The sequence below is a fragment of the Ailuropoda melanoleuca genome, chromosome 4 (genome assembly GCF_002007445.2).
Source record: "Ailuropoda melanoleuca isolate Jingjing chromosome 4, ASM200744v2, whole genome shotgun sequence".
In the NCBI taxonomy this organism is placed as follows: Eukaryota; Metazoa; Chordata; class Mammalia; order Carnivora; family Ursidae; genus Ailuropoda; species Ailuropoda melanoleuca.
In genome coordinates this window covers 79991178-80014430 of record NC_048221.1, presented here as the reverse complement: position 1 = coordinate 80014430, position 23253 = coordinate 79991178, and the positions used below count along the sequence as shown (strand labels likewise).

The 23253-nt window shown below is 37.3% G+C and overlaps 2 protein-coding genes and 1 pseudogene across 3 annotated transcripts in view; 2 read left to right on the top strand and 1 right to left on the bottom strand.

Moving 5' to 3' along the window:
• The window catches only part of LOC109488424, a 5865-nt pseudogene extending 5728 nt beyond the window's left edge, over positions 1 to 137 (top strand).
• The window catches only part of MTIF2 (mitochondrial translational initiation factor 2), a 23635-nt gene extending 382 nt beyond the window's left edge, over positions 1 to 23253 (top strand). The window contains exons 2-15 of one of the 2 annotated variants that reach the window (XM_002914040.4): positions 10 to 243; positions 1701 to 1926; positions 2305 to 2416; positions 7040 to 7211; positions 7664 to 7824; positions 8726 to 8902; positions 11362 to 11501; positions 13828 to 13952; positions 16013 to 16217; positions 16596 to 16848; positions 17702 to 17842; positions 19948 to 20112; positions 21439 to 21579; positions 22184 to 23251. In XM_002914040.4, the coding sequence (XP_002914086.1) occupies positions 1708 to 1926; positions 2305 to 2416; positions 7040 to 7211; positions 7664 to 7824; positions 8726 to 8902; positions 11362 to 11501; positions 13828 to 13952; positions 16013 to 16217; positions 16596 to 16848; positions 17702 to 17842; positions 19948 to 20112; positions 21439 to 21579; positions 22184 to 22356 (2184 nt within the window). In that variant the 5' untranslated portion in view covers positions 10 to 243; positions 1701 to 1707 and the 3' untranslated portion in view covers positions 22357 to 23251. Of the gene's footprint in view, positions 1 to 9; positions 244 to 1700; positions 1927 to 2304; positions 2417 to 7039; positions 7212 to 7663; positions 7825 to 8725; positions 8903 to 11361; positions 11502 to 13827; positions 13953 to 16012; positions 16218 to 16595; positions 16849 to 17701; positions 17843 to 19947; positions 20113 to 21438; positions 21580 to 22183 lie in introns of both variants that reach the window. The other variant, XM_011237816.3, reaches the window with a different exon arrangement.
• LOC100476372 (probable protein BRICK1) lies at positions 14118 to 15077 on the bottom strand. The gene has a single exon (XM_034659156.1). It carries the CDS (start codon positions 14984 to 14986, stop codon positions 14717 to 14719), a length of 270 nt encoding a protein of 89 aa, XP_034515047.1. The 5' UTR covers positions 14987 to 15077; the 3' UTR covers positions 14118 to 14716.

Below are 23253 nucleotides of genomic sequence, written 5' to 3'. Positions count from 1 at the left end.
ACCTTTCAGATAAATTCCAGCATTCAGCCGTTTCCACCAACGCAGCTACGTATTTCCAGCATCTCTTTTCAGATTCCACGATAAGGATATCCTCGCTGCGAAAGCACCGAATTGGGAGTCAGATACCTGTCTTCTAGGCCTGTCATTAACTGATGTTATGACATTGGAGAAATCTTTTTGACCTCTCTGGACTCTTCATTTCCCTTTTCTATGAAATGAGGAGCTCGGAATAAGTAGTAACAAGTAAGGTTCCTTCCAATTTTCACACCTGGATTATTGCCCCCAGTGTGTTTATCTGATTCCTGCCTCAGTCGGTGTTTTGGTTAATCTCCATGTAGTGCTTTTCTTTCCATTCCGTTAATTTATGCTCTTGTCAGATCTGGTTTTAGACTCATTAAAAATTTTTTTCCTAGAGGAATCCCTTTACTTCTTAGGCCAGAAACATGTACCTAAATAAGATATTAAAAATGTGCCATTCTTGGGGTGTTTTCCTGTGCTTGAGAATCTCAATATTGGAGCTCTTTAAAGACAGTAAATTCTGAAGGAAGGGACTCTGGCTCATTAAACTTTGAATCAACATCCTCAAATGTAATGTCTGGAAGATGGTACTCAGGAAATGTTTGTTGAGAAAACATGTACATCTTACGTTGTTTTAGTTGCTCTTTTCTTTTTTTATTTTTATTATTACGATTTAAAAAAATTTTTTTTAAAGATTTTATTTATTTAACACAGAGACAGCCAGTGAGAGAGGGAACACAGGCAGGGGGAGTGGGAGAGGAAGAAGCAGGCTCCCATCGGAGGAGCCTGATGTGGGGCTCCAGCCGCTAGCTCAACGACTGAGCCACCCAGGCGCCCCACAGTTGCTCTTTTCTTTAAAAACAAAAGCAAAGCTGTAGAAATGCAGTACTGAAAGCAGAAAGAAGACTCAAGGAGGAAAATAACTATACTCTTGAGTTCTGAGCTACACTATTGAGTTCTGTTGCAGTTTTCTCTTAGGTAACTCTTCTTTCATTCCAAGAATAATATTCAAAAGGTATTATTCAACAAATATTTATTAGATGGCTTCTTCCCACTCTAGAAGCGTCTTTTTTGGGGGAGGGGGAGGTGGGAAGAGGGAAAAATATTAAGGCTTGAAAGACAATTCCAAGGAGAGAAAGCATATGCAGAGGTTCAAAAATTAGATGACAAGCCATTGGAGATTTGGTGTGTGGGGGGGGGACGGTCTGAATAACAAAAGCTCAGAGATAGGAGGGAGGGGACCAAAAGAATATAAGAGATGAAGTTAGAGTTTAGCAGAGGACAGATAATAATTCCTTATATAGCATGTTTTCGGGAATAATAGCCAGCCACTGGAGGGTGTTTGGCAAAGAGCTGATGAGTTCAAATTTGCATTTTAGAAAAATCACTCTAGTTGTGATCTGGTTAGTTGATGTTTCAAGAATGTAAAAAAATCCCTTTGTAAGTTGTATTTCAGTTCTATTGTCGTAGATACGTTAACAATAATGATAGTTAACATCTAGAGAGTAGTTAGTATGGAATTCCATCTCCCTGATTAGCCCGTGAGCTCTTTCAGGGCAGGAATCGAGGTCTACTTATTGTTGTAACTCTAGCACAGTGTTTTTCATGGAGTAGATATCCAATTAATATTTGCTAACTTGATTTCCATATTAACCAAGATATTATTTTAAAACTTTTTCCAGGGGAAACATGAACCAGAAGGTGTTGAAATTGGAGAACTTGCTACGATTTCATACTGTCTTTAGGCAGCTGCACAGCCTGGGTCAAAGAAGAATATTAGCACAGTGGAATCATGTGTTTTCATCTGCTTACCCGGTGTGGACAGCTCAACTCTGTATCCGGCCCTGGCAAACAGACGCACTCATTGGGGCGGCTTTATCTCAATATAGGCTTCTAGTAACAAAGAAGGTAGTTATAGATTTCTATCAGTTACTATATTATTTGGTCTGAGATGGAAATACCTACAGCCATGAGTAGAAATCCATTTTGGGTATTTTGTCATTTATAAAATCTTTATTCCTTAATGCTGCAGTCCAGGCAGTAAATCTTTGTGAAGAAGGGAAGTTCTAGCTTGTTGTTCAGTAATGCTGATAAATTTGATTACTTGGAAATTGGTATGTAATAGTGAATTAGGAGTGCAGGACTGTAAATTTTTAGTCTGAGGTTTAACTACTTGTTGGGAGTATTGGTATAAATAGGAGCTGTTATTGTGGTAGGTATTCCAGAATAAGTCTACACTGTTAAAAGTTTTTTCTTCCTTCTGTATGCATCCTGAATTTTTAATAGGAAGGAAGATCACAGAAATCTCAGTTATTTTCAAGAAAATCCAAAAAGGAGGTGGAGGTATGGATTGGAATGACCATTGAGGAACTGGCCAGAGCAATGGAAAAAGACATAGGTGGGTCAGATAATTTTGTAAGGAAAAATATGGAAAATGGAATACCTGGCATTTTTATTTGCAATGAGACTAAAACATTCAAAGATGAAAATTAAACTGATGGTTTAAAAGATGTTAAATCATTCTAGTATTTCTCACTTTAGGTCACAAACTCTATAATTAGTTTCTTGTCTCTTTGCCAAGTACAGTTCTCTAAGATTTTGCTTTTAATAAAAGTGGAAAAGATTTTCTTATCTGTACTAACCCTTCTTTCTCAGAAATTCTGTAGGCTTTAGAGTAAGTCCAAAGAATGTTTTTGGACTGAGGGACTGTATTTATACTTACTTACTTTCCCTTTTTTGTCTATAATTCCTGATTTTCTTTTTTCACTCATTGTAACAATATCTGTAGTGCCAGCGGAAAAATATTTGCAGTAGTAACTTTTAATAATACTATTTTTATTTATAAATGTGTAGCATCATTGTTACTGTTTTTATTTCTTCATTACACTCTTGGCGTATTTATTACCAATTCATTGTAAACTGACATTACAATTCAGTAAATGGGGCGCCTGGGTGGTTCAGTTGGTTAAGCATCTGCCTTTGGTTCAGGTCCTAGGATTCTGGGATTGAGCCCTGCGTCGGGCTCCCTGCTCAGCGGGGAGTCTGCTTCTCCCTCTACCTTTGCCTTCTCTCCCCCAGCCTGTGTGAGCATGTTCTCTCTCTCCAGTAAATAAGTAAAATCTTTAAAAAGAAAGAAAATTCAGTAAATAAGAAATCGCCTATTTTTGTAGCAAAATAAAGCGACAAGGCAGACTCTTGGAAAAAAAATAATAACTCATATTATTGAGCTATTACATGTACCAGTACTTTTTACATATTACTCATGTAATTCTCACAATGTACTACAGGTAGGTGTAATTACTACCCCCTTATAGGTTGAGAAACTGAGGCATGGGGAAGATAAATAATTGACACAGTTTGTGGTGGAGCTGGGAATCGAACTCAAGGAGTATGGCTACAGAAGCCATGCTCTTATTCACAGACCAAATTATCTCTCAGGAATTGTTATTTTGTAAATTACAGCAGAGCTAGAATTTTAATGTATTTCCTGCCTGAAAGTGTTACCCCTCTTTGTACATGTACATCCTTACAAAGAATAGAAAATTCAGCCAGTTTTGCATTTTTGTAACTTTGCAGTTGGATTATGGAATCATTATATTAAAAAACTTTAAGAGAACAAATACATATGGCTGTATTATTGACAGTTTTTCCAAGGAAAACTGTATTGATATAATTTATAAATAATATTGATAATAGACGTGATTTTTAAAACTTACTGTTGTCAATTTTCATACATATATGAAAGCAGAAAGGAATAATAAGCATAATATATGCATAAGCCAGTGACAATTATTAATGTATCAATTCACAAATATTTCTGTATTTATCACTTAAAGATGAGGATTCTTTTTTTTTTCTTTTTAAAGATTTTATTTTTTTATTTATTTGACAGACACAGTGAGAGAGGGAACACAAGCAGGGGGAGTGGGAGAGGGAAAAGCAGGCTCCCCGCTGAGCAGAGAGCCGGATGCGGGGCTCGATCCCAGGACCCCAGGTCATGACCCGAGCCTAAGGCAGACGCCCAACAACTGAGCCCCCCAGGCGCCCCTCTTTTTTTTTTTTTTTTAAATATATTTATTTATTTTAGAGGGAGAGTGAGAGAGAGAGCTGCTCAAGTGGGGGGAGGGCCAGAGGCAGAGGGAAAGAGAGAATCCCAAACAGAATCCCTGCTGAGCAGGAGCCTGAGGCAGCTCTATCCCAGGACCCATGAGATCACGACCTGCGCTGAAGTCACAAGGTGGACGCTCAACCAGCTGAGCCACCCAGGCTCCCCGAGGATTCTTCTTTTTAAACATTGCCCCCCCAACCCACAACTGTAATAATTCTTTTGTATTGCCAAATAAATAGTGTCATTAAAATATAAATTCTACGGATTGTTGCTCTAGACCCAAAACTGATATGCCATGATTTAAATACAAGTTATCTATTTGAAGCCTATTTAATATTATATTTGCATCTCATTTGCATTAAGGATGGTGAATACTTTTGGGGCACCTGGGTGGCTCAGTTGGTTAAGCATCCGGCCCTTAATGTCAACTCAGGTCTCCAGTTTCAGGGTCGTGAATTCAAGCCCTGTGTTGGACTCCATGCTGGGTGTGGACCCTACTTTAAAAAAAAAAAAAAAGATGGTAAATATTTTTAACTACTATATTAGCAATGTGAGTAAATTTTTTTTCCTCCCCTGGTTCAATTAAAATAAGATGTAATATTTCTGGTTGAAATGCTTTAGGCACTTTTCTATTTGTAAATATTTAAGTCTTGGATAAAGATAAAATAATATGTTGATACTAAATGCTGTTAATACAGAGGGAAGGAGATTATCTTTGTATAAGCTACTTTGAAAAGTTTAGGTTAATGTTGGAAAACTGTAGCTACTGGGTTATTAGGGATTTTAGCATTATTAGAAACAGAATTGTACTCATTATAATTTATATGTTTAGAGTTTTATTGTTCTCTGAGTGAATATCCATATAGAAAATTTGCACTGCGGCATTCTTTTAAAATGTGCTTTCTTGGGAAAGGATGTGGTAGAGATATACATAGGAAAGGGTTTCTTGGCAATTATTACAGGGTAGGATCAGTGATGTGTAGGGCTGGCTACCACCAGCTTTTGGGACGATTGCTAACTTCTGAAGAAGTATGTGAGCTGGTAAACACAACCATTACAAAAATTAAATCATAAACAAGGGTAATAAATACTCCTCAAACCCCTTCACTCCTTATTTTACTGCGTTTTGCTATTTTCTGTGTTCTCGAGGTTATTTACACCCATGTACCTATATGGTGGAAGTACTGTATAATGGTGTGCCTGTGTCTTTCCATCTCTGTGTTCAGTGACTTCATGTTGGTAGCTGAAATCAACCATGGTGGGCGTATTTGCACTATGGAAATTGAGAAATGCTATAACAGTCAGGGATTTTTTTCTCTTTTTTTGGAGAGTCTTGTGAGTAAACATTTACCTGCACACTAGTGAGTAGATGTTCTTTTCGTATAGTGTTCTTCTTATTTGAGGATCCCTTTCTTTCACATCTGTTTCTCGAAATATATATTTAAAGGGTGATTAAGGGGCGCCTGGGTGGCTCAGTCGTTATGTGTCTGCCTTTGGCTCAGGGCGTGATCCCGGCGTTATGGGATCGAGCCCCACATCAGGCTCCTCCGTTATGAGCCTGCTTCTTCCTCCTCCCACTCCCCCTGCTTGTGTCCTCTCTTGCTGGCTGTCTCTCTCTCTGTCAAATAAATAAATAAAATCTTTAAAAAAAAAAAAAAGGGTGATTAAAAGTCTAGAAACATAAAACTACTTATTATTACCACAGATACATTCATTTATCATCTACAGGGAAATATGATTGAAATGAAAACAAAGTACATTAAATAAAATGTAAAAAAGAATACCGAGTAAATATTTTTCATATGTTTCAAGACTTTGGACACCCTAAATAGGTACATACATACATACATACATACATACATAAATAAATAATATGTACGTATTTTTATTCTGAGACTGTGTGTGTGTGTGTGGGTGCGCGCACGTGCGTGTGTATACATATAGTTGATCCTTGTTATTTGGGGATCTTGTATTGCCGAATTCTCTAAAATGTATTTATAGCCCCCAAATCAATATTCAGAATGCTTTTATAGTTATTCCTGGTTATGCGTGGAGCAGTGAAAAATTTGAGTTGCCCAATCACGCATTCCTAGCTGAGGTTCAACAAGGCAACATTTGGCTGTCTTGCTTTAGCTCACACGTTGTAAACAAGCTTCATTTTGTTGCTTAGTGTCATGTTTTCACATTTTTGTCCTTTTTGTTGATTTTGATGATTAAAATGGCTCCTAAGCATAGTGCTGAGTGAACTGCTGTTTAGTGTTACTAACTTGCAAGAAGGCCATAATGTGCTTTACAGAGAAAATACATGTGTTAGATAAACTTTGTTCACATACTGGTTTAGTGCTTTTGGCTATGAGTTCAACGTTACTAAATCAATAGTATATAATAAGGTGTCTTGAAACAGAAACACATAATATGTATTGATTGGCTAATGAAGATGTAATCAAGAATTGGAGGAACCGAACCTTGTATTTCCCCTTGGAGTGATGGTTTAGTAGTTGTTAATTCAGTATTCGTGGTGGGTTTATAGAACATACTCACCATGAATAATGAGACTCGACTGTATATGCATACAGTTTGTATGTAACTACAAATTTTCAAAGGACTAGGCTGTGATAAATTACTCAATATAAATGTATACAACATGTAATGTTTTATTGGTAGCTCAGATGATTCTTATGGTACATAAATATTCATATATTTATGAATGCAGTAATGTAATAAATATAAATGAACCATATTTTAAAGATTATTTTCTTTCAGGTTGTGTGTGATTTGTTAACATCAGAGAAACAGCTTATATAGTTATTCTTTTCATTTAGTCTACTGTTCATGTATAGACATTTATTAATAGAGGTCACTTTTGTAAACATTTAATTCATGATCCTAAAAGGTCTTATCTGTTCCACCCAGATTATGTATATGAAGCTTTAATGAACACTGCTATTGACATAGATTCACTAGAAGCACACTCACGTTTAGATGAAGGCAGGATCAAAGAAGTGGTAAAGATGACGGGGATGAAGTTAAAATGGAGCAAATTAAAACAGGACAAAATCAGAGAAAATAAAGATGCTGTAAGAAGGTAAAGCTTAACCATGTATTATTGGGGGAAGGAAACCACATAGTTTTATTCACACTTTATAATGGAGAGATATACCTTAAAATTTTTTTGCTGTTAAAATGATGTGGGAGTATAGATTAAACATTTCTTCAAAGCGTTTAAAAAATTAGAAAGTATATTCAGGTTATAGAACTCTGAGGGTTTTTTTTCTTAGTTTGCCGAGTGTGTATATTGATCCTGAACTTAAAAATCTTATTCCGTCTGCTTATTGTTATGAGATGCCAGCTGTACATGGGCAGTTATTATATATTTTGCCGTAGGTCATTATATTTATGGAAGAGGAAGATACTTACATCTAATCAAAGCTGAATGTTGGGTTTTATTGTTAATGGTAGTTCACAGAGATGACTGCAAACCAATTCACTGGCTGTAAAGTTATTTAAGAAATGAAACTCCTTTGCTGTTAATTGTAGGCCTCAGGCAGATCCAGCTTTATTAACCCCAAGGTCCCCTGTTGTTACTATAATGGGCCATGTTGATCATGGGAAAACGACGTTACTTGACAAACTACGAAAAACTCAAGTGGCAGCAATGGAAGCTGGAGGCATCACTCAGCATATTGGTGCCTTTCTTGGTATGGACACACATTTCCTTACAATGTGCCTGGAAACCCCACATACTGTTTTCGTAAACCAAATGTCATAGTATGATATAGACAAATTCAAAGTAAAAGGGAAGCCTAAAGCTTAAAGCCATTAGTCTGATGAAATCTAGAGCAGGTGGTTAATAAAGCTTATTTTGTACATTCTGTAAGAAGAAAATTATATTACCTTTTTTATTCTGGCTCGTTCTTAGTTTGGTTTAATGAGCCTACAATTCTTCAATGCTAGGTTGTGATACTGTTGCTAATAATAATTAAATAATAGCTACCATTAACTGAGCATCTAGCATGTGCCCAGCACTGTGGTGAACACCTTATTCATATGTTTTTTTCTTTTTTATCTTCACAAAAACATCACGAGGTAGGTATTAATATTCCTACTTATAGATAAGGAGGTCGAGGCTTGTGTAGATTAAGTTACTTGTTCAGGGTACATGGCTAGTAAGTGGCAACCCAAGATTTACACTCAAGCTTCGGGTTGGGCTCAAATCCTGAGCTCCTAACCATATTAAATTGCCTTTGTTGCTGAAGGCAGTTGTGCAGCTGATGTTTGCTAATGAAAGGGAGACTGCCTGTGTAAAACTATTGGTCTGTTCTCTCTTCAAAATAGATACCAGTTGGTATATTTATGAAAAGTATATTCTAGAAGTAGAGTTTTAGTTTGAAATTATTGCATGAAAAGAAAACCCAAAAGGTTTCAGTGCTTTGCTATTTTTCAGTGTGAAATGATGATCTGTATTGTTCCTGATTAAGATTATTGAAAGGAATAAGTCATTTTAGAATTATTGATTCTGTTTGATAATTTCACATATATTCCTTTGTATTAAGAAAGTACATATTTGAGTCCTTGGTGTTCTTGGATTTGTTTCCACAGTCTCTCTGCCTTCTGGGGAAAAGGTAACCTTTCTCGATACTCCAGGACATGCTGCATTCTCAGCAATGAGAGCCAGAGGTGCTCAGGTCACCGACATTGTCGTATTGGTTGTAGCTGCAGATGACGGAGTGATGAAACAAACTGTAGAATCTATTCAGCATGCCAAAGATGCTCAAGGTACCGTGTGGCTGACTTAATGTGTAGCAGAAAAGAAGTTGCTTTAAAAAAAAGGTTTTACTACTTAAAGTCGCTGTTCTGGGGCCCTTTACATGTAGCTCATTTAATCTTTCTGGCAATCCCAGGATTATTATACCTATTTACAGATAAGGCTCAAAGACAGTTGAATTGTTTTCCCACAGACATAACTACTAAGAAGAGTGTAGTAGGATTCAACTGGGGATGTGGGATCACAAATATAGTCCTTCCAGTACTGTTTACTTACTTGGCATGGTGTGAGAATTTAATGGTTTCCAATGTTAGAAAACCTTTTTATCGTGGAAATTTTAAACAGGTATAAAAGAAAGACTAGAATAATGAACTTCTATGTATCCATCACCTAAATACATTAGGAGTTGCAAAGTGGTGATACTCTAATTCTGTTATTCCTTGTTCATTTATTGTCTGGAATGCTTCTCTAAAGAGGAACTTTTCAGGGCACCTGGGTGGCTCAGCTGGTTAAGGTCGTGATCCTGAAGTCCCGGGATCAAGTCCTGCGTCTGGCTCCCCGCTCAGTGGGGTCTCTTTTTCCTTCTCCCTCTCCCTCTGCTCCTCCACCCCCTCTCCGCACTCGTGCTTGCTCTCTCTCTGAAATAAATAAAAAAAAAATTTTTTTTTTTTTAAGATTTTATTTATTTATTTGACAGAAAGAGAGACAGCCAGCGAGAGAGGGAACACAAGCAGGGGGAGTGGGAGAGGAAGAAGCAAGCTCCCATGGGAAGAGCCTGACGTGGGGCTTGATCCCAGAACTCCAGGATAACGCCCTGAGCCGAAGGGCAGACGCCCAACAACTGAGCCACCCAGGCGCCCCATAAATAAATAAAATATTAAAAAAAAAATAGGGGCGCCTGGGTGGCACGGCGGTTAAGCGTCTGCCTTCGGCTCAGGGCGTGATCCCGGCGTTATGGGATCGAGCCCCATATCAGGCTCCTCCGATATGAGCCTGCTTCTTCCTCTCCCACTCCCCCTGCTTGTGTTCCCTCTCTCGCTGGCTGTCTCTATCTCTGTCCCATAAATAAATAAAATCTTTAAAAAAAATAAATAAAATAAAAATAAAAACTTTTCCTTCATATGCTTAAAATAGGTTCTTATTTGGTCAAAGGTGTAACTTTTAGAAAATCACTTAGCTGTCTTCTCCCTTGCTTCTTCATTTAAAAACTTCAGTAATAGCCACCTCTTCCAAACAAGTACATTCATTCTTACTCTGATATGACCCTATACCCCCTGAAAAAATACTGCTATCTTAAGAAAATGTATCTGATGGAGAGTGCATCATAATCCCCTAGGTTTGTTGGCAAGAGAAGAAAAAAAAAAGGTTGACAGTCACTATCTAGGCCAGTTCTTTTCTTACAACATGAAAACTAAGAACCAGAGAATGGCAAGAACTGCCTCCACTTACAGTTAATTTGTATCATGTCCACATTTGGAATCTGGTCTTCTAGTTTCCAGTTGTTACTCTTTTTCCTTTTTAATTCCTCAAAACTACCTTAGTGGAATGGACTATGTTCATAATGATTCTAGGGAATATAATGAAAAGAAGAGAGTGATAAATTTGCCAGGGATTCGCATAACAAAGCAGGTGGTTGAGGTAGGATAAATTTCTTACATTATGCTTTCTATACCTGTTCTCTTGTCCCTATTAAGTTCCAGCTCATCCATATGGAATGTACTATTTCATAATAGTAAGTTGTGGATTGCATAACTTTCTTGTGTCTATTTTCATTTTCTCTTCTTTGATACCTGAGAAAATTGCAAAGTTGGTGAAACCCAACCAGAGAATTATCTCATAGCATTTTATGTGATTTCTCTAATGGGAGGGTATGTTTAATATTGACAAGTAGATTATAAGATTACTTGGTTCATTCATGAAGTAAACATTTATTTGGGAATCTATGTGTCAGTCACTGAGTATGTATGAATAGAGAATTGCTGTAAATCCTAAAAGAAAGTTTACAATAGTACTATTTAGTTTCACCCCAGGATGAGATGTTGGGTTTTAACAATGACTTAATAGCTCCTGGAAAGAAGACATAAATGATCTAGTGATTTAGAATTGGATTAAATCTTCTCTTGATTTTTTTTTCCTGGGGATTATCTTCAGTGTAGTTGCTGATCTTCCATTCAGGTTTAAAGATAGACCTTTCTCTACCCAAAATGCAATTTTTTGTTTGTTTGGTTTTTATCATCTTAGGTATCTATTCTTAATTCAGAATCTGCTTATAATTATAGTTTTGACTTCTCACATCCAGAATCCTCCTTGCAGAAAGCAGAGTAGAGGGGGTCTAAAGTGGGGTTTTTTAGGTCTTTTAGTTTAGTACATCTACTGAGTAAAGAGAAAGCCAGAAAAGATTGGTGTCTTTGATTGTCAATACCTGGCATTGAAGGTGTCCGCATCTGCACTCTTGTTAATTCTCTTTCAGTTCCTATCGTCCTTGCCATAAACAAATGTGACAAAGCTGAGGCTGATCCTGAAAAAGTGAAAAAAGAGCTGCTAGCTTATGATGTGGTCTGTGAGGATTATGGAGGTGACGTCCAAGCAGTGCACATCTCCGCGCTCACGGTAAATGCAGGCACCTCAGAGATGATGTGTTCAGATGGGCCTGCTCTTCCTCAAGTACATAGTGCACAGAAACAGCAGCTTGACACATAGCATTTCTGTTGTTGTTTAAAGGTCCTCTGTAGTACCAGGCAAAGCTGGTATCATTATGTATATATTGGTTTGGCAGATTAGAAAGTAGGCTCAGAAAGGTCAGTTGCCAGTCCAGGGTTACACAGCTTAACAGTGAGTCCAGCTCTAATGCTTTTCTTATTATGAGATACTTAGAATGAGAACAAATGGTAAATGATGTGAGGATAGGGTGATAGTAAGCTGCTAAAGACTGTTTTAAGCAGAAATGAAGTCCAGTTTGTAATAGGAAGTGCTTGTTTTTATAGTGGAAAAAATATAGAATAGATCTTAAGGCATTTAAGGGAGATTTAAACAAAAACTTCGCTGATACAAAGATAAAACATTTGGGTTCAGTGTTTTACTGAATGATTCAGTGTTTCTGTGAATTAAATTGTTATAAGTTTTATATTACTATGATGAATTCCATTTTCTTTCAAATGATCAATTATTATTTTCTGATTGAGAAACACCAAGGAAGCTAAGTACCTGTTTTGTGACAGCATTTTCCAATTCTCTTATCCTATACAGGTTGCTGTGAAGTAACAATTTCCTTTTTTGTCCATTCTTACCATATTCCATGGTTTATACATAATATATGATACTTTTTTTTCCCTCATCGTTCACTGAAGGGATGGTACTATATTTGGCCACCTTCCTCTAGTTAGGTCTCATTTTATCGTTAATGTTCCTAAATTTGTTACCTCTAAGATGCTTAGCAATCCTGCCTCCATTAATAGTAAAGCCATGCCTCTTTTTCTCTGAAACTCATAAAATACCACCTTGCTTTGTTATCTTTCCACTGTACCCCAATTGCTATTGTACTCTGAAAGCCGCATGGCAAGATTAAAACGTTTGAAGACATGGTCACCTTTTCTGCCCAGATACCGGGGGATGAGTAGATAAATGTAAAGCTGCTTAGGCAAACTTGGAGGCATGGCAGAGATGATTCCTGGGGAATGGAGAGAATTGAGAGGGAGTGGCAGGAAGTTAAGATGAGGCCTTTTATTTTCCAAGTAGAGACAGAAGACGCTTCATGCAAAGAAACACCCCAGCCCTGCTTTTCAGGACAGCATTTTGTAAATTGGAATAAATACTAGTAGTAAGTGGAGAGGTGAGCAAGGTATTTCATCAGCTTTGTTTACACTTGTCCCCATTGTTTTATACTCTGACAACTGAGCAATCTCTTAGCTGACACTGAGAATGGAAAAATCTCTTGCCCATCAGTTCCAATTCCATCACCATTTAATCAGCTGTGTGATCTTGGAGCCCTAGAACTCATAGTAAACATAGATCATTAAAGGTGAAGCAATCATCTAATCTAGGTTCCTCATTTTACAATTGAGGAAAGGAGATCCAGGGAAGAGAAGTGATTCTTCAAGGTTGCACAGCTGGGTGATTATGGAGTATGTCTTAAAGCCTGGGTCTGGTCCATACTTTTTCTCCTTATTTATTTAATAAGAGTAAGTAATGTTTGATTTACTTATTTTATAGCATTCTTAAGTTGATCAAATGAAATAATAGATGTAAAAGCTTGTTCAGTTGGAAAAACTTCAATGCAAAGTAGCATTGTAAAGAAAGTGAGAGGAAGAAGACACAATTGTAGAGACAGATGGAGGAGAGAGAATGAATGAAGCATGTGTTTATGAAAGGGTGTTAATGAGCACCACTAGTGGCCATCCTTTTATTTTTATTTTCATTTATTTATTTATTTATTTATTTATTTATTTATTTATTTATTTATTTATTTATTTTAAGATTTTATTTATTTATTCGACAGAGATAGAGACAGCCAGCGAGAGAGGGAACACAAGCAGGGGGAGTGGGAGAGGAAGAAGCAGGCTCATAGCGGAGAAGCCCGACGTGGGGCGATCCCACAACGCCAGGATCACGCCCTGAGCCGAAGGCAGACGCTTAACCGCTGTGCCACCCAGGCGCCCCGTGGCCATCCTTTTAATAAAATAGCCATTCTTCCTTGAAAGATCTGTCCCTGGATCAGGTTTTTTTGCTTTTCCTTCCTTTGTTCTTTCCTCCCTCCCTCCCTTCCTTCCTTCCCCCTTTCCTTGCTTCCTTTCTGATTGGATGATTCATGCTTTTAATGCTTAAGAGAAAAGTATAATAAAACTGTAAAGGGTTGTTTGGCTTTCTGACTCTGGTATATAAATTTACAGGTAACATTTTATCATTGTATAGTAACACTTTTTTTTTTTTTTTGTTAAAGGGTGATAATCTAATGGCTTTGGCAGAGGCAACGATTGCTTTGGCAGAAGTATTAGAATTGAAAGCAGACCCCACTGGTCCAGTAGAAGGAACAGTAATAGAATCTTTCACAGACAAAGGAAGAGGGTAGGACTGTTAAAATGCTTGCTTTTTAATAATTTTGTTTCATTATTTTTATAACTTGATTATATAACTGCAGTATTTTTATTATATATTATTATTAGATATGAACAGTATTTTCAAAGCATTTTTTTTTTTTGGTTTTTTTTTTTTTTTTTTAAGTCGAGGAGTTTATTAGGGAAATATGAGAGGGAAAGATACCTCAAGTGACAGAAAGAAAATTTGGAAAATGTCCCTTCAAGCCAAGTGGGGGCCTGGCCTTGACCTCCCCAAAAGGACAAGAAACTGGTGGGTTAGCAACATTCTCTGGTGGCCACCTTGCCAGGGCGTGTCTCAGCCAGGACTGCCTCCCACCACCCCACCAAAGGTGGAAAGGAGACAAAGACTGTTTATAGAATCAATGCAGAGGCAATGAGAGCTGTAAGGAAAGTCTGAGAGAGAGAAAGAGAGGTGGGAAGGACCTTAACAAAGAGTCCCAGGCATTTGGCTCTGAGTGCCTCAAATACACTGATAAACAGTTCTACAAAATGTTACTTAAAAGGTAAAATGCCTATTGTTGGTTCCAAGAGCTCCCCTAGACGCCTTCCCACATGCCACATCACACACCGATGTACACGGCAGAGCCCAAAGGCCACGCTTTTGAAAAAAGAAAAACAAGAATAAGCCCTGTTGCTCTTTAAGGAGAGAGGAAGGAGCTGAGGCTGCTGGGGCCTTTCCCTCGTTGGCCTGTGTTCCGTAAAGCAACTTCCCAGCAGCAGCATGGCGGACTTCTAGGTGAGGGTCTCACCTTTTGTCACCCGCGCTTCAATGTATTCTATTCTCCGTTCGAGGGCTGTCAGTTTCTTGTTTAGTGTTGCAAGTCTTGAACGACAAGACATATCGATCGAGTTGAGAAAGTCCGCGATTTTCTTGATGCTGCTGGTGATGACCTCAGTGTATTCCCGGTTTGCCCCGTCCTGGTGAATCTCCCGCTGCACCGGATCCTCTTGACCCGCCATGGCTGCCACCTGAGGACTCAAAGCATTTGTTTTGAAAAGCATTTTTCACTAGCACACAGAACAAAAAATGCAGTTATCAGTAGGTCATAGCAACTATCTGTAACATCTACTGGTCACATTTAGATGATGTAAGTAGTTCAGTTTGAATTTTTTTCCCTCACTGACTTAACTGAATTGTTATATAAAGCCTCATAGACCAATAAATTGGAATGAAACAGCAATTGTTGCATTTTAGGGTTCCTAAATTCTTTATGTCCTTCCGCATTAATACAATATATAGGAAAGTCTTTGGATTGCTCTTCTCTTCTTTAATTTTTCTCTCTATCAGCAAGAGTTTCAATGCTTAACAAATTAGGTACAGAAGGAAGATTAAGATCCTGTCAGAACACTCAGCTGTCTGCACCCTCCACTACCATAAGCTTATAAGAAATGGTTTTTGTTTTTCCATTTAAAAAAAATTGTGATAAAAGAAGCATAACATTAAATTTAGCACCTTAACCATTTTTAAGTGTATAGTTCAGTAGTATTAAGTATATTCACATTGTTGTACAACAGATCTCTAGAACTTTTTAATCCTGTAAAACTAAAACCATATACCCATGACACACTAATTTCCCCTCCTTCCTTCCTTCCCCAGCCCTTAACATCTATCTTTCAGTTCTCTGTTTCTATGATTTTGACTAGATACTTCATATGAGTAGATTCATACAGTGTTTGTCCTTTTTGACTGGCTTATTTCACTTAGCATAATGTCCTTGACATAGGTTCATTCATGCTGGAGCATATGACAGGGCTTTCCTTCTTTTTTTAGCTGGCATAATTTTACATAATTGTATGTACTCCATTTTCTTTAGTCTTCAGTTTATGGATGTATGGTTTGCTTCCACCTTTTGGCAATTAAATAGAAATGTTTTTATAGTATGAAAACCTGCTTGAGAAGTGGGATTAACCCTGTGTGTACATATTATATATATTTAAGTCTCATGAAGATATCTTTGCTCTACTTAAGAAAGTGTTCTTATATCCTGATTATGGCATTAAGAATATATACATTTGTTTTCATTTTAGTCCTGTTACTACAGCTATAATTCAAAGAGGAACTTTGAGGAAAGGCTCGATTCTGGTTGCTGGAAAGAGTTGGGCAAAAGTACGCTTAATGTTTGATGAGAATGGAAAGATAATCCATGAAGCTTGTCCCAGCATGCCAGTGGGAATTGTTGGCTGGAGAGACCTCCCTTCTGCAGGAGATGAAATTCTTGAAGTAGAATCTGAGGTATATCAAGCTTAATTCCTATATATTAAATATGATACAGTGATTTTAAGTATTAATCTATAGTGTTATACCAAATACGTATATTTATGTTAGCAAATAATTGTAGACTGTAAGGGCCTATGAAGGGGGGGCCAGTAGTGCCCTTTTGGAATTTGGCTATAGAATTTTTTAAAAATTTGAGCTAACATTTTTAAATTAAATCATCTGTTATACACAAAGCCCCCAGATTAAAGTTTTATAAGTTTCTTGAAATTTATAAAATTAGTGGTTTCATGTGTAAGTTAAGCTAAGCTAAGTTGGGGAAAAACACAAAGCTTTTAACCCATAAGTTACTGGTTTCTATTTGGTTAAATAATGCCTGTTTTTTTCCCTGTATAGCCAAGGGCACGTGCAGTTGTTGACTGGAGGAAGTACGCGCTAGAACAGGAGAAAAATAAAGAGGATCTGAAAGTAATAGAAGAAAAGCGAAAGGAACACCAAGAAGCACATCAGAAAGCCCGTGAGAAGTATAGCAATATGCACTGGAAGGAGAGATCATTTCTAAAGTACAAAGAAAAAAAAGAACAAAAATCTTCAAAGTCAGAAGAGAAAGAAGAAAGGGATTCACACATACTTCCTGTAATTATTAAAGGTGACTTTAGAAAGATTGTACTTTACAATTCATTTTTGGAATATATGTATTTTTTCATTCTCACAATTAATTTGGGCCATTAAATTTAAGCTAAAATTATTTTGCATTTAGGGGGAGGTTTCGTTTTGTTTTGTTTAAGATTTATTTATTTATTTGAGAGAGAAACAGAAAAAGCAGGGGAGGGGCAGAGAGAAACTTAAGCAGGCTCCACGCTGAGCTCAGAGCGCAACATAGGCCTGGATCCCATGACCCGAGCCAAAACCAAGAGTCCAGTGCTTAACTGACTGCCACCCAAGTGCCCCAGGGAGAGATTTTTTTTTTTTATTGAGGTGTAATTGACATATAACATTATGTTAGTGTCAGGTGTACAACATAATAGTTCGATATTAGTATATATTGCAAAATGACCACTACAGTAAGTCTAGCTAACATCCATCGTCATACATAGTTACAGATTTTTTTTTCTTGTGATAAGAACTTTTAAGATCTACTCTCTTAGCAACTTTCAAATACGTAATGCAGTATTATTAACTGTAGTCGCTATACTGTACATTACATCCCATGACTTACTCATTTTGTAACTGGAAGCTTGTGCCTTTGCCCTCCTTCACCCTTTTTGCCCACCCCTCGCTGGGGGAGACTTTAATAAAATTTTTCTTGCTGATTTTGTTGTAAATGTACATTTGGTTCATTACACTTTAAAGTTAAATAGATATTTATAATGCTAAACCTAAATAAAAGTGGATTTAGTGGTAAATGGCATTCCTGTTATGGCTTTAAATAGATTTTTATCATTTTTGTGTCTATTAATGCTTCTTAACACTAGTAATTTTAAACTTCTGCTGCTTTTTAGGTGATGTTGTTGGTTCCGTCGAGGCCATTGTGAACATTATGCATACCTATGACGCTTCACATGAGTGTGAACTTGAATTAGTACATTTTGGTGTGGGTGATGTCAGTGAAAATGATGTTAACCTTGCTGAAACATTTCGTGGTAAGGAATCTCTTTCCTATTTGTTTAATTGTGTTCCCTAGAACACACTGTGAACCATTTGCTTTTGTCTTTTGTTGCTTGGCTAGTCAATCTGCCATTTACCCTTACAAGCATTCCCCCTTCCTGCTGTAGTCGAGCCCCAGCCATGGAGCCAAATGGAATGTGCAGTATGGCAGCCATAGCTCCACTTATTGTCCCGTACTGCAACCTTGGGGAATTCTTTCAAGCCCCAGTAGTGTTTCTTGTTTTTTTGTTTTGTTTTGTTTTGTTTTTGAAGATTACTGTCTTCTAACCCCTCCCAGTTCCCCACCCAGTCCAAGGTTGGTTATCTTTTATTTAGACTTTTGAATGTTCTTAATACTGTAATCAGCCTCTTCAGTACTTTACTTCATCTTTTACTTTTGTCTACCTATTTTTTGTTTATTGGTAATTTTACAAATCATATCTCTCTTAGACTAAAAGCTGTTTTTAGCTTTAGTATATGTGCTCCAGAGCGAACACTTTTTGGCTTTAAATGCCTGGAAGGCAGGGGGACTGTTTATTAGTTGAACTTAAAATATACAAAAAGTACAAAAAGGTGACTCGTGACTGTCACTTTAAGTCTAACACCTAGCAAAGCACTGACATTTTATTGAGTGATTAATGAATCACTTAGGAAGGAGCTACTTCATGACTAGACTTGATTAGAATTAGATGTTACCTCTACTACTGAAAAGGTGTTTTTAGTAATGCTGGTTAATTCCAAGTATTTTCTAGGCACCGATTGGCCTATACTATACTATGAAATGTTGGTACTGTGTTGAATGAATTCTTTTTTTTTTTTTTTAAAGATTTTTTAATTTATTTATTCGACAGAGATAGAGACAGCCAGTGAGAGAGGGAACACAAGCAGGGGGAGTGGGAGAGGAACAAGCAGGCTCATAGAGGAAGAGCCTGATGTGGGGCTCGATCCCATAACGCCGGGATCACGCCCTGAGCCGAAGGCAGACGCTTAACCGCTGTGCCACCCAGGCGCCCCATGAATTCTTAATGATAAGACTTTCAAGGTGGTTGTGTTTTTCTCTTAAGTTGTTTGCATTACTTTTTTTCACTTAAAGCAAGAGTGTTTTGCTTTTTTTTTTTTTTTTTTTCAAGATTCTGTTTATGTGTCAGAGAGAGCGCGTGTGTGCACAAGCAGGGGCGTGGCAGGCAGAGGCAGGGGGAGAAGCAGACTCCCTGCTGAGCAAGGAGCCCAATGTGGAACTTGATCCCAGGTGACCTGAACCAAAGGCAGACACTTAACCGACTGAACCACCCATGTGTCCCAACAGTGTTTTGCTTTTTTATTCCCTCCAAAGTATTTGCAGTTAAATACATTTTCCTTTTTTTCCCCCTAAAGATTCATTTATTTGTTTGAGAGAGAAAAAGAGAGTGTGTGCAGGGGGAATGGCAAAGGGAGAGGGAGATGGAGAGAAGCAGAATCCTGGCTGAGGGCGGAGCTTCATCCCACCACCCTGAGATCATGACCAGAGCCAAAATTAAGAGTCAAACAACCTACTGAGCCACCCAGGAACCCCTAAATACATTATTCTTTGGTAAAATGGTCAGCTCCATGGAACTTCTTTCACTTCTAAAATAACTCTTGAACTTTACCAATTAAGTAACTATTGCTCAGCATCTTTTGGCCAAGAGAACACTTACGAGTAAACCACAAAAAGTTGTAGACAATAAGATTATAATTTAGTAATACAGTTGTTACTAAAATAATGTAATAATATTTCAGCCCTAATCAATTTTTGTTTTCTTATTTCTCTGGTATAAAAATCAAAGTTTTGTTTAGCATACTGCCTTACACTGGGCACTTTTGTCTCTTAAATGGATGGGTTTAAAAATCATAAAGAAATTTTCCTTATTAAACAAGCCACAACAGAATTTATAAAATCCTTTCATTAACTTGAAAACTAGTAAGTTTTCATGAGAAAAAATTGTAGAATTTCTCATCTCCCCTACTCACTTTTAATTTACATAGAAGGAATTAAAACAATTTAGATGTGTGTTTCTGCTTGAAAGAAAAGTGTTTAATGCAGTATTTATGCTACTTTATTGATTGTATTTTTGCTTGCCAGGCGTTATATATGGCTTCAATGTGAATGCAGGCAATGTTATCCAGAAGTCTGCTGCAAAAAAAGGAGTAAAAATTAAACTTCACAAAATCATTTACCGTCTGATTGAGGATTTGCAGGAGGAATTGAGCAGCAGATTGCCCTGCATTTTGGAAGAGCACCCAATAGGTGAGTGTTCACTGAATGTTACACAATCATATCTTAGGTGCTGTAAGTAACACTTGAAAGCAAAGTTTAGGGGAAAATGTAGTTCACGTTTGAAAAACCTTCACTGTTCCAATATATAGCCTGTGACTACTATAGATACATTCAGTGTAACTTCATAGGTATTGTAAACACCTGCTGTCTGCAGTAGTACAAATTAGACTGGGATGGGAGGGATAAAGATTATATATAGTGTTGTGGAGGAAGCCATTGATTTTTGTCCTGGAAGCTGACAGGGAAATCCACCATGAGAAGAAAGTTTACTTTACATTAAGTACCATGTATTTAAAAATTTTCTTTCTAGCATATCCTTTGGCCAGATGGAAACCTAAATTTATCTGAGACTGATTGAACCATTTTATCTGTTCTTATGTTCCAGAGATTTTAGATTTTTTCTGACCTGCTAAATGTGACCATACAGAGATTTGTATGTTCTTGTACTAAGTGCAATTTGGGAAACTTTTTGAGTCCTGTGAGGGTTTTTAGGAGCCAAATAACACTAACACCAGTAAATTGGTATATTATAGTGTGTGATAGCATGTCATTATTATAGTTTAATTTTCAGTGAAAAAAATTGAGCTGAGTCACAGAATTAGTATTCTTAAGTGGATATAAATTACCAGTGGGGAGATTAAAAATAATTCAGGTAACAACAGATGATCTCTTCGAGAAAATATATTGAGGGACAGCTGAAAAATAGGTTTTTATGGAGCAGACAGTGAACTGTTACCTTCTAGTGCATTTTATTCAGCTAAAAAAAATGAATTCCACTTTTCTCGTTCTTCCTCTTGAAAAACGTGTATTTTTGTGATTTTCTTTTCCAAGAAAACCCAGGGATTTCATGGTGGGGTTTGTTTTGTTTTGTTTTAAGATTTTTTTATTTATTGAGACAGAGAGAAACTGTATGAGAGAGAAAGCAGGAGCCGGGGAGGAGCAGAGGGAGAAGCAGGCTCCCCACCAAGCAGGGAGCCCGATAAATGATGGTGGTGGTGGTGGTGGTGGTAGTGATGGTGATGATGATGATGATGTGGGGGTGCAGGGCTGGATCCCAGGACCCTGGGATCATGACCTGAACCAAAGGCAGAGGCTTAACCGAGCCACCCATGCGTCCCTCATGTTTGTTTCAAATAGCGGTCGGGAAAATAGTTGGCAGAGTCAAAGAAAACCTGGACTCCTCTCTATGCATGAGTTTGTTTTTCTCACACTTTTAATTCTTGCCATGCAAAATACGTGAAATTATGTTTCTCAGAATCTTGTTTTCTGTGCACTTAATTTCTTTTCCTTCTTAAGGTGAGGCTTCTATACTAGCTACCTTCTCTGTAACAGAAGGGAAGAAAAAAGTTCCTGTGGCTGGCTGCAGAGTCCAAAAGGGACAATTAGAAAAACAAAAAAAATTTAAATTAATCCGTAATGGAGATGTTATTTGGAAGGGTAAGTAACGTCACAATCTGTTTTTAATAGACCTCAAGTTGTCACCAAAACCTGACTCTGTATAACCATCTGAAATCTTTCACTCCCATATCCTGGTTCAAGGCATTCCTTTTTGTCAACTCAAACCTGGTCTCATTGACAGGCTCCCTCCCTTACAAGTTCTAAATTCTGATAAATCTGTAATAATAACCTAGAATAATAATCTTGATATATCAGTAATCTAACTTTCTAAGCTTCTAAAAATTGGCCCCAAACTAACTTTCCGGCTCTGTGTTCTGTAATTTTCTACAGCATTGTATTTGCTTACCTTTTGACTTTTTGCCTGCAGTCTTTTACCTGGTTTCTCTCATTAAGTCCTGAGTATGCCAATCCTCTGCAAAGTTAGTCTGCCTTTGAAATGGGGGATTTAGTTATCTTTCACTATAAACCAAATCTTGTTTACAGCAAACCATTTTCCTTCCCTAGTATTTAGTTCTATCATTTAACATGGTAGGACTATAAAACTTAAGAATTTCAGTGTTTATAATTTCAACACCAGACTATATAGCACTTAGTAGGTATTTATTATTTGTTGACTATATGTACCTTGGGTTTTTATTTTAAGGTTCATTAACCTCGTTGAAACACCATAAAGATGACATTTCAGTCATCAAAACTGGAATGGATTGTGGTCTCAGTTTGAGTGAAGAAAAGATAGAATTTCAAGTGGGAGATGAAATTGTTTGTTATGAAGAAAAAGAAGTTCCAGCCAAGACGTCTTGGGATCCAGGATTTTAAAACTGTATTAAAAATGTAAAGAATTAATGGGGTGCCTGGTAGAGCACGCAACTCTTGATCCCAGAGTTCAGACCCCACACTGGGTGATTACTTAAGAAAATAAATTAAAAACTGTGAACAAATATCTTGGTGTATTATAGAGAGCAACTAGTTTTGCTTTATTGAACATAAGAATTCAATAAAAAAAAAATAGCCTAGTGGTTACTCCGAGTGTTAACATAGATAACATGTCAAAATGCTACAGAAATAGGAAACCTTATTTAAAAGTATGCCTCCAAGTAGAAATCCTGGGAAGAATATGGTAAAAGGAGGATATTACTGATATGCCACTGAATATGTAATATTTATAATAAACTTCGAACTGCATGTTTTAGTTGAGTGGTATCAAGATAAGCAAACCTCCCTGAATTTAGCTCACAGGCAAAATATGGTGCCAAATACTGCTCAAAACTGTATTTCTCAATGTTAACAGCACTAATGAACAAAGTGTTTAAAATTCCAAGATTTCATTCTCAACATTGAAGAATGTTCCCTTGTACTATGGACAGCATATATCCCCAGCCAAACTACCCAGGGACTCAGAATAACATTTTTTAATTGACTATTAAAACCTTAGCCTTTACATTTCTTATATGAAACAAATAGGTCACAGCCTTTTTAGGCAAGATGTAACACCAGTTCATACCAATTAGTATTTCTCAAAGAGGGGGTGGGAGGGCAGCTCCCCACCACCACCATCCCAGGGATCAGGCAAGTCTGGATATACCTGGTGGTGGGAATGGGAGACGTGCTACCAGCACCAGGTGGGTAGAGGCCATGATGCACAGGATAGCCCCCACAATAAAAAAGAATTATCTCATCCAAAATTTCAACAGTGTGGACATAAAAAACTGACAG

Excerpts from the sequence above, each read along its gene's own strand:
- LOC100476372 (XM_034659156.1), bottom strand. The coding sequence starts at position 14,986 with ATGCTTTTCAAAACAAATGCTTTGAGTCCTCAGGTGGCAGCCATGGCG.